Below are 19,876 nucleotides of genomic sequence, written 5' to 3'. Positions count from 1 at the left end.
ATGAGCTCAAAAACTGGAATTTCAGCCATAGCGTGGTACCACATGAGTGAGGTGCAGAGTTAAGAGCCAGGTTTAAATACTGCAGGAGGCTGGTTGAGTTGATGAGCTGATCTGAAGCAGCTGGCTTGCAGGATTTTGGAAGTCACACAAACTGGGGAAAAAGAGGAAACATAAGGAAAAGGAAAACAGCAGGAACACAGCGAAGTGAGGGAGAGGCTATTATATATATTATATTCTAATGATAGTTATAGTAATAATAATCTATCTATTAAATTATATTATTATATATAAGATATTCAGTCCTGTTCTACTCTGTTCCATTACATTATATTCCTGTCGATTTATTATTGACATACATTTATTTGATTGAAATTCATGTCCACTGATTTTACAGATTTTATTTCTGCAATGTTTTTTATTATTTTATTATTTGTTTCACAATGAATAACACATCTAACTACAGGTCAGAAGGTTCTAGGTCCCTAGCTGGCTCCAGGAAACTGACTCAGTCTGACCTAACAGAGCTGTATCCCTGTTAACATACTACAGCTGCAACTTCATATAGTGAGAGTTTGTAGTTTCTACCTACAATTTACTGTTATCAGGATATTTGACTCCTGGCCTTTCAAACACCTGATTTTTAACGTGGTCTTATTTTCTATGAATATTTTTGCCACATATTAAGTATTCCTTGTGTTCAGTACAGCTGCGTACAATTTAGACCAGTGTTTTGTTTGTTCTGCCTTCTGGCAGTATATCAGTAATGTCTAGGCTCACCCTCTGGTTCTCCCATATGCTTTTATGTTTCTTGAAAAGTGGTTGCTTGTTTACCAGAGGCAGAGCTCAAACCTCCAAACAGCATCACTTCAGCAGCCACTTCGGGATCCAAGTGTGTAATCTGCAGACAAACAACCAGCAATGTTCCCCAGTTTAAGGGCACGTATTGGAAAGTTGAAAAAGTGGGTGCTATCAGCCCACGTCTGCAAGATGAGGACTTTTTTGTTCGCTCACCATCAACATGGCAGCTCAAGGGGCTGCAGAGCCAGCATGCAGGGCTCCTCTGGTAATACTTACATAATCAACCACTACTGAATGGACACTGACAGCGATGAAGTGCGGACCCTTTGATGAAACAATGCATTCATGTTAATAAATACCAAGCAGTTTTATTTGAAAAAGTAACACTGGCTTGACTGCAACAGGATTTGATGTAGTTTGCTAAAGAATTTATTGTTTTCTCCTGTTAATCCCCCCACACCTCCACCCAAAAAAAAAAAAAGAAAAAAAAGAAAATTGATGTCAAATCAAAAACAAAAGTTGGTCTATTGCAATGCATTTATTAAATATTTCTTTACAACAATCATACAGCACATATGAATATGTTTGCTCTTCATCTTCATTTTCAGTTGGCTATGAAATAAGGACCTCAAATGAAAAAGTATTAAGTTAGTAAACTGAAGACATGACTAACATTTGGATGGCAAAGGTAGGCAAAACTGAACTTCCCACTGCAAATCAAATTAGTATTGAAGGGGTTTTACACAAAAGTCAACGAAACAAAAGTAAATGAATATTGGCCTACAATATAGATCTTTTTTTTAAATATACAATGTTTGCAAATGTAATAAAATACATAGATTTATAGGTCTAATACCAACCTCTTCATTGGTGCACAGAAAACACACATCTATCTCTAAGTGCTTAGAACGGGCTGCATGTGACAACGGCTGTTGCTTCACTAGAAAACAGTATAACCTGGATATCCTCAGCATTCTTACTCTGACTTAACAAAAAGTCATAAAAATGTTCTGAGTTTTTAAATTCAGAGCAACCTGCAGTATAATGACTTTGTTTAAAACTTCTATGAATTGGTTGTGTTCAATAGTTATTATAAGTAATTTATTGCATACCAGTACTTGCATATGAAAAATGAACAATGTTGGCTCTATGTGCAGGTCAACATACTGAGGCCTTTCACAGAATGTCTGCGTTATCTAATCCCCTGACACAGCCACTCTGTATCTCTCTTCCTCCCTCCAGAGTGGAGGAACAGTAGGCATCCTAGTAGGCATCCTAAACCCACAGAGTGTCATATGACTGAACTATTATTTTCAAACTTCTGAGTGAGCTCCTTCTGTGAATGAAACATAAGGTACCTGTGATTTGTGTGGAGTTGACCTATACATATTTTTTTTGTAAATGATCATCATGAGTAGAACAGAACAGAAGATTTACAGATACATTTTGAACCGTAATTTCACAGCAGAGGTGTGAATGTGAAGTTGAAGGCACACTGTATCTAAAACAAATTGACTATAAGATATTTACACAGTCAATGCAACTGATATTTACATGAAAATAATCATAAGGCAACACTTCTGCAAAGTCAGTATGTAGCAGGTACAGTGCAATGCATCACTGCACTCAAAGTAGGGCTTTGGTGTATTACAATACTTCATTACTGGGTAATAACCTTTTAAGGTTCTGCATAATGGAGACTTCATTAACATCCCTGTCAAAATACACATCAAACCACAGGCACTAAATCAATCAATCAATCCTCTACAACAAGAATTGTACATATCCACTTCTGCAGTTCAAGTCACTCTTTGGCAGTTCCTACTTGAGTCCACCAGGTGTCTCTCTTCACCTACAGCAGTGTCAGTAGGAGGCCGCTGTGATGGAAGGGGAGCAGCCAGGCTCAATGTGCTTCAGGTGGCAGGAGTGGCAGAGAAGGTGGCCGTTCAGAGGGTAGCACCGGTGACCCTCCTCGTCATTCAGCTCCATCTTACAGTCCTAAAAGACACAGAGCGTGAGAGGGATGAGAGAGATGACCCCACTGAAAGAGTCCGAATACACAGAAAAGAGGACAGTTGGTTTCCAACTCTGCTCTGTGTTGACCTCATCCTCCCCCCAAAAAATTGGACAGCAACCTCAGAATTGTACAAATACAGACATTTACAAGAGGTTTATCTCTACATTTACAAAGAGATTTAAACTTCTCATCATTAGTACATCTCCAGTTGATCAAAGATCCCTTTATCTGCCTCATGGTTTACAGTTTCAAGAAACATGCAGATGCTCCTCTTTGAACAACTTGAAAGATTAACAAAAGCCCACCTGGAGGGCACAGCCTCTAAATAGTTAAACTCTACTTTAACAGGGAGCTGCTCTCACAGCTCACTGATTTTTATTTACATTAAGTGGAAGAACAGCAGTTGTCAATCAGCCTTTGGCAAAGAAGAAGAGGCACTTCAGTAAAATGATGAGATAGTGATGATAAGGTGTCGCATACCTGCTCTCCTCAGTACGTAATTATCGGCAAGACTGTAATTAAGCCTGGGGATCTACTCATTATGATTTGGCTTAATGAGCCATTTAGAGGGTCCCTGGCTCAGTGCCACTGAGAATGCATGTTTTCAGAGACATGTTTTTACCCACCTCACAGTGATAGCATTCCACATGATAGTCTTTGTCCATGGATACAACTCGAATGGTTTCATCAGACCCCTGGAAAGAAATTCAGACAGACAAACACAACTGAAGCCAGTCTCGCTAGGAGACAGTCCCACTGTCTTATTCTGTTCAACTTCTCAGTCTGACAAAAGCTTCAAAACATCACACAGCACACTTGAGTAAGCCAATTTTCTGTCCTTTAAACTACTCCTCTGTGTTACAATCATCCCTTTAAGCATAGACCCACTCTGTTGCTGCATTATCAAATAAGGTTTTATATTTCTGAATTTATCACTGGAAAAAAAAACTCAAAACCTTTGTGACAAAATAGCACTTATAAATCTGACTGGCCTAATATAGACACAAAAAATATCACCACTGGGAGTCAAAGATTGTAGCAAATCATTTACAAATATGTACAAAGGTCTTGTATCTTAATCTGAACAGTGTGCTCTTTGTCCTCCTGATTTTCCATGTCCACACAGATAGCAGTTTTTTTTCCAGTTATCTGTATTTGGTTACAATATCAGCCTGAGAGGGACCTCCCCTGAACATCCGCACAACAGCATAACTGCACAAGACAGACTAAGCCCCTTAACCCTGCAAACACACACACACACACACACACATGCAGTACCTCTCCTCTACATACCGGCTTCACTGCTTACTAAAAGGGGAGGGTAAGGGACATTCCAGCAGAGTCGACTCTAATTTTGGACATTTCCTTGCTTTTGCCAGCATGTCCTGCATGTGTGTAGGAATCATACTTCAACATACTCCCTACCACTGCACTGTTCTTCCTTTACACCACATCAAATCACAGCACAGAGATTTTTGGCCTCACGGTGCTGACCTGTAGTTCAGTGGGAAATATGGTTGTACTGAACTATCTGCTTTTTCAACTAAATTCTGTGAATGTGTCATAAGTGAGTAATAATGAGGACATTACAATTTATGATCTGCTGAGTTCCTACTAGCTGGAGGTCCACAGGTAAAGGTGAATAGCCTCTGGATGATTCACACCATGCTGGAATTCATTATCCACTCCCTCTAAAACACTACCACTGATACTGTATATGCCATCACTGCTGGTCTATGCTCAAACCTGGATGTTACTCAACTTCACAAGAGAACGGATCATCTGGAACTGAGTGTATTTTAAGTTTATACTGAGTTTATACTCACTTTATATTTTAAGATATCAGAGTGAACTATGGATTATACGCTTGTAAACTGAGATGTATGGCATTTGTGGCTGGCTAACAGGACTTGGGTTGGCCTAGCGGTTAAACCACTGACCATGAACAACAACATCCCTGCTTTGACTAAAGCTCTTTACTGGACGTCATTCTCCATCTCTCTCCCCTGATTTAATGTCATTGCTCTTTTGTCACCTCACTAATAAAGGCATAACACATTCTGCTGCTATGACATGACACTATAACCTGCCCTGCCAGAAGCACACTCACACAAAGTACACAATACACCAATGGGTAGGCGATATGTGGACAATATTAGTGCTGTAATACTTATCAGAGCATTATCTTCACATTAGTGTGCTACAATAACCACTTAAGTTTTCCAAACCACATGATTAAAACTTAATCCTGACACAAAATGATATATAGATATATACATTTCAAAAGACATATATATGTCTTGTTTAAGGATTAAGATCTTAAGCTTTCGCAAATAACTGATTGATCTAATTGATTTAGACATGTGATCAACGATACCTGTATATAAGAATAGGAATAATATTTAATTATAACCTAGTCCTAAACACAGGTTGATGTTGTCTTACCTCTGAGGGCAGGATGGGCTGGTTACAGGCTGCACATTTAGGGGCCAGGACCCTGGGAGAGTGAGAAGGAAACAGAGACCATTTTTTATGAATTTGTTTGATCTGTGCTCAATTAACTGAAGTACACTGAACAAACTGAATTCAAATTCAATCTAACCAAGACTATGGGTTACAGTTCACAGCTGATGTCCCTCTCTCCCTTTACACCCATTTAGCCTCCCTCTCTTTCTCTCCTGACTCTGACTAGATGCAAGATCCTGGTTCAACTCAGGAGATGCCAGGTTTGCAGATGTGCTGGCTTTCCCTCACACACGTGATTCCCCAAATCCAAGAAGGAAAAGAAAAACAAAAAGCAAAATGAATTCATTATTTCCACACACATGGCTGGCACCTGGATGTCTGAGGAAATAACAAAGGGCCTCTCAGTGTGGTTGGGCATGACTGTGGCTAAAGTCAAACACATACTGTATACACAATAAGGTTTGTCTGATTTAATCAGCGCAGAGAACATGTGGGAGCTGCCAGACAATGATCAGCCATGTGCTCGGCTGTGTGGTACATGCTGTCCCAGCGGAGAGAAGAACGGCTGTAACTGTAGAGCTGCTGAAGACGCTGAGGCACTACAGGTGCTACTGTTGGTGATTCGCATTTAAGTGCAGCCTCTTAAAGTGTCTATCAGGCCCACTATCAATTTTCCTCACACACAGAAATCCTTGATTTTTCAGTCAGACGTTAGAAACTCTGTATTTGTCCTTTCAGAGCATTTTGCTGTTGAGCTTAGATGAGAGGAGCCGCGGCCGCACAACACTCTTCGCACCTCTAACTGGACAGTGATCTTTTCTCCCTCCCCCTGACTCTGCTTTGATCCCTGACTACACTTCTCATGTGTCTGCCACACGTGTCAGAGAAACCTTGTCAGCCCGTACAGACCTTCTCAACTTGATCCTGCAGTAGCAAAGGAAAGTTAAGGGGCTGTGCTGTGATTTAACTTGGAATATGAAACTAAGACATTTTTCCCAGTGTCATGCTAAACTGATTTAACACAGATAAACTCGGGTCATGCGCTCATGTTACTTTGAACTACTGGGTAACAACTGACACTCACTTGTGGTAGTCTTTGACACAGTAGATCTTATTTTCAGTGTCCACAGTGAAGGGCACTCCATCAAGGCTCTCATTACAGACAACACAGCGGAAACAGCCAGGGTGGTAGGACTTCCCGAGGGCCTGCAGGATCTACAGAGAAACAAATGAGGGAAGAATATCAGGAAATCAATCCTCTTGTTTAATTCCGCTATTTCCCATTTCCTCACTGTTTGTATCCAAAAGAATTAAAATAGTCTTTGCCTTGAGATTAGATTAATTTTTAATGATTCCTGTGGGGATTTTGAGTCATCACAGCCAACAAGAAAAGGAAAAAGGTAAGAATAAGCTCGCCAAGAGCAACAAGTAATCACACCGACCAAATGAAACTGAAAGAAAACCACAGGAATTAAGTAAAACAAAAAAAAATCTGTCTTCTCCGGCAGATTTAAAACAGAGGCAGACAGTATGTTTGTAAGTGAAATACAGGAACATGTACATAATATAAAAGTGCTCTCAGTGATCATGCCCAGCAGATTTGACATACAGCATGCTAAATGTGCAGATGTGAGGATAAGGCAGTGCAGTAAAAACTGAGAGCTCTCCTTCATCTCTGTCTGCTCGATGGAGAACATGTGTGGAGTCATGTCAAGAACAATCCTGCAAATGATGCAACACTTCCTGACTTGATCAAATGCTTTGTGTGTGTCTGTATTTGTTTTTACCCATGAGGCTGTATGTTTGTGTGTGTGTGTGTGTGAATGTATGAATATAGGAGAGCACAAGAGATGCACATACGGAGCCAATAAGTCCTCCTGAGTCCTTATCCAGATGTGCCCACAGAAAGCTCTTTTAGAGAATTAACACTAAGCTTCTGCTGAGATCACATGGCTCTGACCCACACACTTAAACACACACACACAACTGGAGAGAGGTAACAGACACTCACCATGTCCATAATCAGATGTCCACATGCGTTGCACTTGTCCGCAGACTGCTGGAAACCAGAGTACTTTAACAGACAGAGACAAGACGGCGGTGATGTCATTGGAATTTGGTTTTTCAATGGATGACTGAAATCTGTGACTCTCTGTTTCAGACTGAGCACTGCACAACTCCACTGTGTCTCTTAGACATAACCCCAGTAGCCTATTTGGTTTAGCTTGTGTAGTTGTACTAAAATACCTCTTTAAAACAACATAAAACCACCGCTTTCCCTCTTTGAGAGCAGCATATCTACAGTCTATAAATAAATAATCATAACAACAAAGACATGAACAAGGCCTTTAGGAGTGAATATGATGTGGTTCCTGAGACTGGCATAAAGTGATACAGTATTTGAATCAGTCAGCTTAGCTTCATTATCTGTTATTATATATGAGCAGTGTCAGTGTGGAATGGCCACACTAACAGACCAGGCAGAAGAGCAGACGTAATTAACAGCACATAGAGGGAGCAGAGCCAGAGCAAATTAAATTCAGTATAAATTTTGATTTTAATTGAGCAACTGAAAGCTTTTGGTGGAAGGGCGATTAGATAAGGTTTTATACAGAGAGGGCTCTTGAGCTAAACACGCACAGAGCTACAGACAGTGTAAATAAGAGGATGAGTTGGGAAAGTACTTACAACAAAACAAAAAGGGTGAATTTCCTATGACAACACAATGTTCAGGCTGGCTGCAAAATGTGCACTGGAAATTACAACACATTTTACCAGGGGGTTTCAACTGTGCTGTATGTATCCTGTGATTAGACATATTCAAAGTACATACAGTCATACTGCGCTGGTGTGAATGGCCTGACTGCCCTCCACCCTATAAACCTTGGCAAAGCAGCTTCTCCAGTTACTGACCTCTCTCCAGTCCCACCCAGGGGAGGAAACTGATATGAATCAGCTGCATTAGATGCTAGTAACTGAGGTGAAAGTCTCTAACCTAGATTGTATATTTAAGTTGATATAGTTGTGACATATTATAGGTTGCATTTGAGTAAGTAAGAAACCTTATTGAACCTGATAATAGTGATTTAAAGCAACGACTCCTTGTTAATCACAATTAGAGATTTGTAAAACTTTTGACAACAGAGATGTGGATTGGGTGAAGTCACAAAAAAAATTTGAGGTAAACTAAATATTTATGGTGTACTGACAAACTCACCAGAAAGTCCTCTTCACAGAAAACCTTCCCTCCAACATAATAGAAAGCCTTCCCTCTCAGCCTTCGACCTGCAGAAACAGACACAAAAGTCCATTTGTATCATTTTATTTGAACAATACAAAGCAAGATCTGCACCTGGAACTCTCAAAAACTGCCTATCAGAAAGAGAGGAAACATTTTTGTTATTATTGAGATGTGATAAGTGGATTACAACAGACAAGAAAAGGTATGTCAATAATATGATGGTAAAATGTCTTAATGAAAAATCTTGCAAAGCCATGAACCCAGTCTCAGAAAATAGTTACAGCACTAATGCATAAAGACCGTGGTGATTAATTACAGTCATTCGAAGGTAATGGACCCTCTTGCAATATTCATTATATCCTGCCGAATCCCAGGGAGATAAATCAAATAAACGGATCTATGGTGTGCTAGTGTCTTAATATAATATTGCTGGGACACAGAGCAGGCTTCAGTAGGACAAGGAACACATCTGGATCAAACACATGTGGGGAAAATGCTGATTAAATCCAATTAGTAGACAGGTGCAACAGATTAAACACTGCTCTATTGGATTTCATGGCAACCACAGGCCAAGACCTACAACGACCCACTATTCTTCTTCTTTGTTCCTTTCTGGTGTCTTTCCACAAGCTGGGTGTGCTTCCTGTCTGTCTGTGTGTTTTAATCGTTCTATGGTCTGGATCTGGCTTCTTATAGCTGCGCACATGCACACACACAGACACAGACACACACACATACAGACACACACACACGCACAGACACACACACACACACACAGCTATTCTTGCCCAGGTCCCACAGGAAGAGGGAACATTCCTCACATTTTCTGAGTGGGGAGGTGAAAGGGGGGAAAGCAGGGGGGAGGAGGGGTTAACCTTGGTGAACAGGAGCCCTCTTTATCTCCCATCTCACGCTCTGTTTACCTGATTGCTTTTATCCAGATAGAGTCATGCAAAAACTTAGCCACAAGGAAACACAGCTCATGCTATTTTATTCTTAGGACAGCAGAGATCCCTCACTATTAGGGTTAGGGTTAGAAAGAAGGCAATAAACAGTTCTTTAACAACACACTTGAGTTTTATGTTAAATATGGACATAACAACAAAGAAAGAAAAACAGAAAAAGAAACCCCATGATTCATGCTTTTAAATAAATGTCACATGAAAGTCACTGAACCGGTTATTCACGATTACATTATCTCACATTAAGAGAATAATAATGGTCACATGGCAATCAAGGCTTGCACAACAAATACCTCAAGAGGAGAAGTTATTTTGATCGGGCTGAGGTGTTGAACTGGCCTTGGCTAATTACTGACAGCCAGTCTTGGAACTATGTCCCTTAAGGAAAAAGGGAAGGATGAAGAGGATGACAGTGAGATATGGGGCATTCCTCTTCTTTGCATTCCTGTCTTTTTTTTCCCAGTGAGTCAGAGAGGGAAAGCTCTGAGCTTTGCAGAAAGATAACAGCTTAATTAAAGTCAGGAGTCAGGGCTAACTGTTTGAAAAGCACCAGAACAAAGTGTGACTACTGCACTTTCATAAAAATGTAAAATACCTGGGGGACAGAACAAAACACAGAGCCATTTTCTAATTAAAACATTCTATGGATTCCCTTGTGTAATCCCATTCAGAAAATAAGCAATTCACAATGACCCTGCCATGACTTCGTAGTCAAGCCTTAACCCTGCTCTTTCCTGTCTGTAAATTAGTCAAGTGAGACATCTCAGCAAAAGAGCTTTATCTCTTTCTACCAATTTCATGTTTGCACAATGCATACTCTGACATTCTAATCTAATCTAAAGTCATTTGATGTCCTGCTAAAAATATGTATGTATGTTTAATTGACGAAATGAAAAACCTCTGTGCACTTACAGGAATTCTTTCTAGTGGTCTGAATGCATTTTTTTGACTGTGAACAGCACCTGGGACGTTTGGTCAAGGCTCTGACATTCTACACACCAGATGTTAACATAGTGGTGGATTCAGGACCAATCAGATCCTTGTTTGTGTTCTCTAAAGACTGCAGACTGGCTGGGATAAGGGGCCGATATTATGAAAGCAGAAACTGAGATGGGGATTGTATATCACTCTTTTCGCTTGTATTGCTGCTGTGTGAAAAAAAAAAAAAAACTCAAACACTCAAAAACTCAAACACTTACATTATACTGACCATGAAGTCAATTCTACCTGCATTTCATTTTACACATAAATATACTAGAGGGAAATTTTAGAGAATATTTCTTCTTCTCTTCTTTTCTTCCTTCTCTTTCCCCCTTTCAGAGATTTGTTGACTGTGAAACCCTATTCCCACAAACAGGAATTAATCTCCAACTGGAATTGGGTTGTACAGTAAACTGTTTGTAAACATTCAGTGACTAGCCTGGAAGGAAGCCCTCCCCTGCAGCCGAGTGCTGAATCCCAGACACGCAGCCTGGACTCCCCTAGCCACCAGGAATGTTCTCCTGCCTCTCAGTCACCTTGGGGGAACTGTTTGAGTCAGGGCATGGAGGGAAGTTCAAAGACATAAAGACTTGTTATACAACTCATCCAAGCATTTTGGAGAAGAATGGCAAGGGATGATTAATATTAAAGCACTAAATATTTGACTGCACCATGTTTACTGTGAGGGCACAAGCACAAGTACATGTGAATGTAAATGTAAGTATGCCTCTGCATGCTGGCTGGATGCAGTGGGCTTTGTGCTATCCCTGAATGGTCTCTCTATCCCATACTGTACTCCCGTCTCATTGCACCCAGCTGACATAACAGCGCCCAGTGTGCTCCTGGTGCCCGACCTACAGAGAGGCCCCTATGCCTGCATTCCTCCCCAGCTGAGATGCTTTTCCCTGGGGCCACTCACAGCAAACACAACCCTTATGCCCTCACATGGAGCAAGGTATGAGAGGCATGTGGTGTGTAGCCCCCCTGTCTTCTCCCCTGTTTAGACATCAGTTTCAGTCTGAGCCAAAGTGTGTCTCCTCTTTCCCATCTCCTCTCACACACACACTCACTCACACACACACACACACACACACAAACACACACACACAGACACACACAAACACAGAGGAGGAAGAGTAAAACAAAACAAAGAGATGTTAATCATACATTTGAGGGCATACTCAGTAAGGTCAAAGGTGCAGTAGAATGAAGGGTCTGAGTAGAGGTCACCACAGTGCCACAAACACTCCACATACCCCCAATAACTGGGACAGAGATTTTAATTAGTTGGAGAGCCAGGTCATGCTTCAGCTATAGAAACATACTGCTTCCCAGCCAGGAAGCTACAGGTCAGTCATACATTGGACAGTACAGCCAGGGTGATGAACCTCTGGCATCATGTCTGGCTAGAACTAATTGGTCAGGTAAACTGTCTGAACTGACAAAGTGAAACCAAAAACCTGGACAGTACAGCGCTGAATGAGCAGTCCAGTGAAACATGCTAAAATGAAACACAATACACAGGTCACAGCAAACATTTCACTTTGGAGCAATGAAAACTTTATGTAACTTGACCTGTATTATATTTTATATTAGAGGACCATCTCATGAGACATGTAATGGTTAGCTGTTCCACCAAATGTGCAGTTTGTTTTAACTTCCTCATTCTCTCTTCAAAGTTTAAATAGTTTCTACCTCTGGGAATTAAAACACAAAGAACAAACAGATATTGTTTTTGAAGATGTTGTAAAAGGTGTAAGTTGCAAGTTAAAAGCTGAAGTCCCACCTCACCTAAGCATGATCTGTGGTTTTAAAAGTCAACCTTTTTCTGTTTCAAGCTCTGCACAGGATTTGGATACACAACATACTTATGAGTTGACTGATGGATGAATTAGGTCTGCAAGAAGTCTTGCACTGTGTGTTTTGTGTGGGCTGGGGGAGTGACTGGCACACCCAGAAACCAAACACCAGCAGTAAAGGACAGTAATCCCTAAATGATTGTGTTTTTGCTCAGGGCAATGAATGACTGAAGAAGAGGGCACCACTTTCATTTAAGAGGACAGGGTCTTTGGCAGCCCATTAGTCAGGAGGTGACATGAGCTTTACATGTCAATCCACCGAGGAAAAAAGGTGAAAGTGTTTGAATGGACTTAGAGAGGCGTGTATGTGTGTACTTACTACAGGCACTGCAGGTGAAGCAGCTGTCATGGTAGAGGCTACCCATAGCCTGGCAGGCCTGGTTGGCTCCATACACGGCCTTGTTACACTTCGCACAGACTCCTGCAACACAACATAGAATATCACTGAGGCAGAAAGTAAGTAATCTGTCAGTCATTCAGTTACACCAATACGATTCATGGATTGACTTCCTGTCAGCACATGTACTGATGTTGTGACACACTATATCAACACATACTGAATCACAGACTAATTGTAAGACACAAAGTCTGATACAAAGTCAGATTATTATATAGCAGGTTAAAGGACAGTAAAGAGTTGTTGAGGCTCTGACTGAGATTAAACCAGACAAAAACGATGGAGATGGAGAAAAAACACCACAGAAGTCAGGAAAGTAGTTAGTGGGATATATCATCGAAAGGGGAAACATATCCCTATTTGCTTATTTGACTTGGCTCAGAGACTGAGGAGTCTGTTAATAAAGACTTTTATAAAAATCAATGTGTTCATACCCTAACAACACACACCATAAGTGTGGCTTCATACTGAGACACTGGGAGTCTGCTTAATATTAATCAATTCACTTATCCAAACCAAATAGATTTGCAACAGATGTGGAAAGAAATAAATATAAAAAAAAGAAATAGAAAACACAGAGAGTTTTCTTTCTCTCTTGTGTTGGGTGAAGAATACCACTTCATACCTTGAAATGAATTACATAATCCATCCTTTGACTTTGGACAGCTCATGAACAACACAGGGTTTCCATGTGATCAATTCATAACTTTTTTTAAAATCTGGATCCACTTAAGATGAACGCTACTTTCCTGACACCTCACATCTTTCATCTCTCTACGTCCCTGTCAATCACGCCTCTCCCTCTGAGCATGCACTATGTGACATGACGTGATATGATAATTGACATATGGACTGTGACAAGTGACAAGCCCCATCACTGCTGACCCTCATGGGTAGTCAGCTAGCGACTAAATCAATCAGATATGGTATGATATGACCATCCAGTCAGGAAGTATTATGTAAAGTCACAGCTACTGAAGGGGCGACAGCATTACTGGAGGTTAAAAAGCAAGACCATGAGTGTCTCTTATGTCTGTGTGCGTGCATGAGGCTATTTGTGTGTGTATGTTTTTATAGAAAAACTCCCTGGAGACAGAGAAATGGAGCTCAGCAAAAGAGCCTGGCCCAGCCCAGCCCAGCCCAGCCCAGGTCCTCCTCAAACACTGACAAAGAAACTTCTGTTTCCACTTTATCCAACACACATCACGCGGCTCCCTCCTCCAAAAACACACACACTGTTACATTTTTATAACCTTCTTCAACTGTTTCTCCTCAAAGATGGTCAGAAAGACAATATACAATCGGGCTATATATAATTCAGCTAAAGCCTCTCCTAATACCACAACAGAGGACACATCATCAGGGGCCCCAACGACTGGAAAGAAGATTTAGAGATAATAGGGGGATATTATTAGAGAGCAAAAGAATGTAGCTCTTATGTAAGCTATTTTGTTTACATGAAAACACAAAAAAGTTGTCATGCCCTCGAATTACTGAAATGAGTGAGTGAAGGTTCTTTACATGACATTATTTCCAAGCTTTTCTTCTGTAAATGTTTACTGTAAACAGTCCATGTCTGAGAACAAACAACTTAGGAGGAAAACACTATATGTACAGTACAGAACACAGTACTTTTTCAGGACCTGACACTGGGCCAGGGACATTTTTCCTTTAAATCTTTATAGCTTTGATTTGTACGCCCCATGAGAACAAAAATGCAGTAAAAGTCCATTTTCTCTTCTGGACCAAAAATTCCTTGTTTTTGCAATAACCTCCTCGCCGGTTGGGCCACTACAAATTTGCTTTTGGCCAGAGTCCCATATTCCAAAACAGTGTGATTATTCCGGGGCCTGGCTGCAAGGGGGAGGGGAAGCAAAACACACACCCAAATCTTCACCCCCCCCCCCCCCCCCCCCCCCTTACCTTTCCCAGCTGTCAAAACTCCCAGTAGATGGCTGCTTGCTGGCCAAAATGCCACTGACTGAAAACTAAACCCTTGTCACACATCTGCTACTGACTGTTTTCAGTTTTTCAATTAGCCCCAAGACTTCAGATTTATTAAACACTGACCAAATGAAAAAACACTGACTTTAAAAGTAGAAAACATATGTACATCACTAAAAATTAGACTGAAATCCATCTATAATGCATCCATAACATGATAGAACTTTGAATATAGCAAAACTGTGCATATTACGTGCTCATTCATTAAAATGTGCTGTATGCTGTGTCATCTGTGGCATCATTTTTCTTACTTACACCACAGCACACACAGTCAGACACCACACCACGACGTGACATAGCATATTAAATTCAGTCAAATACTGCAGGCCATATATTCATACACAAACAGCCATGGAGACATACATTAGATTATATCACACTGACACACACACATAAAAGTTAGCCTCCAAAAGCCCGCCAAAGCAGAAGCCAAGAATCCCTGGGAAGAGTTAAGACGAAGCTTTCCACTCCGCAGCCAGATGGGATAAATTAATCCTCCATCTTAACGCAAAACTGAACGCTCCACTGAATGTGTGTGTGTGTGTGTGTGTGTATGTGTGTGTGTGTGTGTGTGTGTGAAAGTCAGAGGAAGGGGGGTGGGCAGAACACTGGGATGTCCCGCCACTCCTTCCCTCTTGGATGAACTTGTCTATAAATCTCACATCCTCTCAGGCTCTTGTGGCCAAGGACAAAGAAACATCCAGAAACTTGTCCTTAAATCTCTCCATTTGTCCACTCAACCATTCAGCTACACCGCAGGCACCTCTAAACTTGTCTGGGACGCCCCTCCCCTTTTCATCTTAAAACCTCATTTCTAAAATTCCTTGCTCTCTTCCTTCAGACATTCCTCAGTGTTCCCCCGGTGCAGCCATTTGGCACCGGACTCATTTTCCCAGAACCTCCAGCTGCAGTTATGCCAATCAGCACTCAATGTACAGTTGAGAACTCTGATGGATCAAGGCCCTGTGTGTAAATACAGCTCACTGGGTAAGTTTAATACTGCCATGGCAATGGCAGAGACTTTTAAAAGAACATTACATTTAGACCTAATGTAAAGATATGTTAACTTTCGATAACCTCACCTCATTCAAACATAAAGGGGATTTACAAATGTGACATCACACTAAAAGTGTCTTCTTCATGTTTTTCTATGCAGAATCATGAAGACACCAAAGTTTTGTGAACAAAGCTTGCCTACACAAGTTTTTTTCTGGCATAAAAGCATGACTCAGAGGATGAGCCATGTTCTGGTGGAAAACTCCTCACAGGAACAGTGTGTGGGATATGTGGGAACGTGCGTGTGAAAAAAGACATACACAACCTACACTTATGCTGATTGCGTACGATGCTCTCCCACAACTCTGTAATATTCACATCACTGTGCTATTTCTGAGCCTTGTCATGAAAGTGACGTATGCCAGAACATCTTCCCTTACACACCAATATAAGCATACAGGGGGGCTGAGGAAGGCTGAGAATTACATTACAATCGTGACATTTCAGCAGGAAATTCCTCCTGCGAGGAGGCGAGGGTGGGCTGTGTGTGTATGTGTGTGTGAGTAATGGGGGTGCTTCATGGCTTCAAACCCGATATCACCCATCTCGTGCTCTCTCCCCTCCCACTATGCTTTGTTCGTGAAGCGGGACAACCTGTTTTCATGAATGGCCTTGGCTCCAAACACCTGGCTGACACGTGAGCACCAGCCCTCTTTGCAACAAACACACTCCTGGCAGGATACAGCATATCTTGCATATTTACTGCATCCGCATCTGTCAGCTGATGTCACAACAAAGCATGTGTGTTTTTCCATGTTGCATTAATTTCTTGATAGAGCCTCTATTATAGTGAAGACAGAGCAGCTGAAGTTCGACAGGCACTAACATGAGTGGTAGTGCTCTGCTGACGTGAGCCATGGTTACTTGTTCCTAACGTGACCTCAAAATCTAAAACTAACCGTCACAGTTGATGTTACTCATTGTCATTTTCATTGTGTGCATGTGCTCATCACATGCACCAGCATGCATGGCATGCTTATAAAAAGAAAAATAATAAATGTGCAAGGGCAGATCTGCAGCAATTACGTCATTTGGGAAACAGTGAATGCGACTGTCAGTCACTCAACAGTAGATGGGACATTAAAACAATCACAGACTTAATGGAGCACAGACCCTGACAGAAGTGATCAAGATCTAGCTAATGAGTTAAGTCATCAATGTTGACTCAAAAGTAACTCATTACATTTCTGGGAGGAGATAAAAGGGAAACATTCTTCTTTCTGTCCTTGGCCCCACCTTTTACTGCTCTAGGGTTTGTTGCAGCTGCCACAAGGGCAGACAATGAATCATTTAAAAAAAGACATGAAACAAATTAGAAAATTATTCTGTCTGCATTCCACAGAAGAAAAGAAGGAGACCTCCTACAACTTCTGCCTAATGAGTTCAACTATTTTATCTGCAAAGACCATCGAGAATGACATCAAACAAAGAAATAAGACAACTGGGATGCCCTCCTGATTAAGCCACACATACATATTGTGTGTTTGTCTCTGTTTGAGGGAAAGATAGAACAAGAATATGACAGAGAGACAGTGTGCATGTGTAAATAAGAAGTCAAAAACAAGTGGATTTATGTTCTGATCTGTGGGTGGGTGTTTCTGTCATTCAATGGGCCTTACAGCAGTGGTCTAACAGAAAGACAGAAGCCCCCTTGTTGGTAGTCTGAAAAGGCTTACCAAAGTAGTCTGCCTTTGGTTGGGCATCCATCTCTTTTTCCAGGCGTTTAGTGAGAGCTTCTAATTTTATTTCAGCAGCACAAGGCCCCTGTTCAGGGGGCGGTGTGAGGAGAGACTGGCAGGTTAACTGGACAGGCTTGGAGGAACACGGGACTTCAGCCTCAGCTAGGGTGGCCTGTCCACAGCTAGGTATTTGGTTCTGACCTTGACCCTGACTGCTGCTTTTGGAGACATTGCCATGGCTCAAGGTAGCAGATGTCACCTGGGCTTTGAGGTGAGGTGTTTCAGAAGGTGCAGGCACGATAGGGGATGCTGGCACAGGACCATTATGGCTTGTGGATGGTCTTGAAGTTGGAGACGGTGGTGCATAATGGGCTGCAGGCTGTATGGTGGGCTGCTGAACATGGAAATCAGCTCCTCCTGTGAAGGCACTCAGAGGCAGGGCTGGGATGAGGTCTGGTTTTGCTGATCCAGAAGGCTCTCCAGCCCATCCCCTGGCTGGCCCAGCAGAGGAGGGTGGACTCCGGTTTGCAGAGGGGGTGCCAGCCTGATTATGGTGGGGTAGAAGACTGTTGACGGTGGGAGGTGCGGGGAGGCGCTGGGGCTGCTGCAGACATGCACTGCTGCCCCCAGAGCCAGACAAAGTCGGGGAAAGCTGGCTCTCTCTGGATGGGGCCCAGGCAGCCGGCTGGATGACCGGGTGACGAGCATGTGTGGGCGCGCTGTGAGACGCGTTTCCTGGGCTGGGGGGAGTAGGGGTGTTGTGCTGGTATGAATGTGGCTCTAAGCGCTCCTTATTATCGTAACTGTTTCCGAGGCCATATGCCCTGCCGCTCGGAAGTTCAGACTGAAAGCCTGTGTGTTGTTTCTGGCCGTCAAACTGTGCGTACTGACCACCGGTGGTGGTGCCCGGCACAGGACCAGACAGTATCGGGGGCTTCGCCGCCGCTTCACCCGGCTGTCTGTAACTATTGATGGGCGGTCTGTCCTTGGTGTAGTACGTGCTGTTGTGGCCCCCATTCATTCTAATGGCTTGGTTGTTTTTCGCCATCTCCTCTTGCTGTTTCTGCATGTGTATTTTACTCATTTTGGAGGCAAAAACTCTTCGTGTCTCCTCAAAGTCGGGGTTATTTCCCGCGTCCCTCCTCATTCGAAACAAACCATCTCTGGATGCTTCATACATGTTGAGGTCCTCGATGAACTTACTCGCCTCTAATCCTAAATCCTCGTATTTATCCATTCTGAAGATACTTTGTGCGTCCGCTTCAATAAAGTTAAGTTACAACCACTTCAATTTAAATGCTAACGCCTAGCTAGCCGTCTGTAACAGTGATAACTTCCAGAGTTAATTATTAGCTTACAGCCCAGCAGCTCGCAGTCCTGACAGGAGAAGCGTCCAGATCCAGAGTCTAACTTTTCTCTGTTATTTCCAGCTTTTCCGTCCCTTAAATCGTCCGCGGTGAATAAATAAAAAGTTTAAAACTCCGCGTCCTCCTCGGTGAGAAGTGTCCGTCGGTCCAGCTCAGCTCTGGCCCGAACAAGCCTCCGTCTGTCTGGTTTTAAATGTGAGCAGATCCCGGACGACCCCGCTACCAGCCGCCCCCTCCTCCCGCTTCACAGTCCCAGCGGGGAGCCTTCATTCAAAACCCTGTCCTCCGCACCTCTGTCATGACATGAACTACTTCGAAGTAGTTAAAACAGCTCATTAATACCGCCACGGTTATCTGATAGAGGTGGTTCACAGCTGACCGGGGGATAACACGGACCCGTACGTGGCCACCGGTCGACTCGCCCGCCGGGACCGAGAACATGGAGCGGTTTGTTTTTAAAGGCGCAGCGCTCAAATTAAGCGACAAGTCAAAGCGCGGCTGAGGGCAGAGCTCGTTGATCACACAGTGACGCTGAGCACCAGGGCTGCATGAATAGTTAAAACTAGCGGAATCCGGGGGCTGAATCGTGTCCCACAGTTAAAAACGGACCGTCACATCCTGTGTCATCTGTAAAAATATCGAGAGCAAGTTGACTCAGTCGCTGTCCTTTGAATCAGCAGAATGAACTTGTATTTACTGGTACTTTTTTACTTCATCCAGCCATACTTCATCTATGGGACAGCTACTGAGACTTCACCTAGCCCACAAAATATTTGAACTGCTTAAAAAATATTCAACTACTCAGCAACATATGGGCTACAGCACATTTTCAGTACATTTTGCTAATAATAGGACGAATTACATACTTTTACATAACTAACACTTCCAACTCAGGACTTTTAAATGCAATGGATATTGATATTTTAACTTAAATAAATTATCTGATTATTTCATCTACCACTGCTTATGGGTTTAGTTATGGTTATAAACAGGGAAGAGTACAGTAAAGTAAATGGGAAATTATTTTGGGATACATTTGGGAAGGAAAC

At 42.2% G+C, this 19,876-nt stretch overlaps 1 protein-coding gene across 1 annotated transcript; it reads right to left on the bottom strand.

Annotated features, from left to right (window-relative positions):
- Positions 1-1,321: 1,321 nt before the first annotated feature.
- Positions 1,322-19,292, bottom strand: LOC139613209 (Wilms tumor protein 1-interacting protein). Its single transcript, XM_071469643.1, has 8 exons — positions 17,458-19,292; positions 12,644-12,745; positions 8,499-8,566; positions 7,293-7,355; positions 6,366-6,496; positions 5,261-5,312; positions 3,442-3,510; positions 1,322-2,796 (listed from the first exon to the last, which is right to left on the bottom strand). Exons 1-8 carry the CDS (start codon positions 18,695-18,697, stop codon positions 2,662-2,664), a joined length of 1,860 nt encoding a protein of 619 aa, XP_071325744.1. The 5' UTR covers positions 18,698-19,292; the 3' UTR covers positions 1,322-2,661.
- Positions 19,293-19,876: the final 584 nt, after the last annotated feature.

The sequence above is a fragment of the Trachinotus anak genome, unplaced genomic scaffold, assembly GCF_046630095.1.
Source record: "Trachinotus anak isolate AG129_WGS33_773 ecotype Australia unplaced genomic scaffold, CSIRO_AGI_Tana_v1 ptg000032l, whole genome shotgun sequence".
NCBI lineage: Eukaryota > Metazoa > Chordata > Actinopteri > Carangiformes > Carangidae > Trachinotus > Trachinotus anak.
The sequence above is the reverse complement of the archived record's forward strand: the minus strand, read 5'-3'. Positions and strand labels throughout refer to the sequence as shown.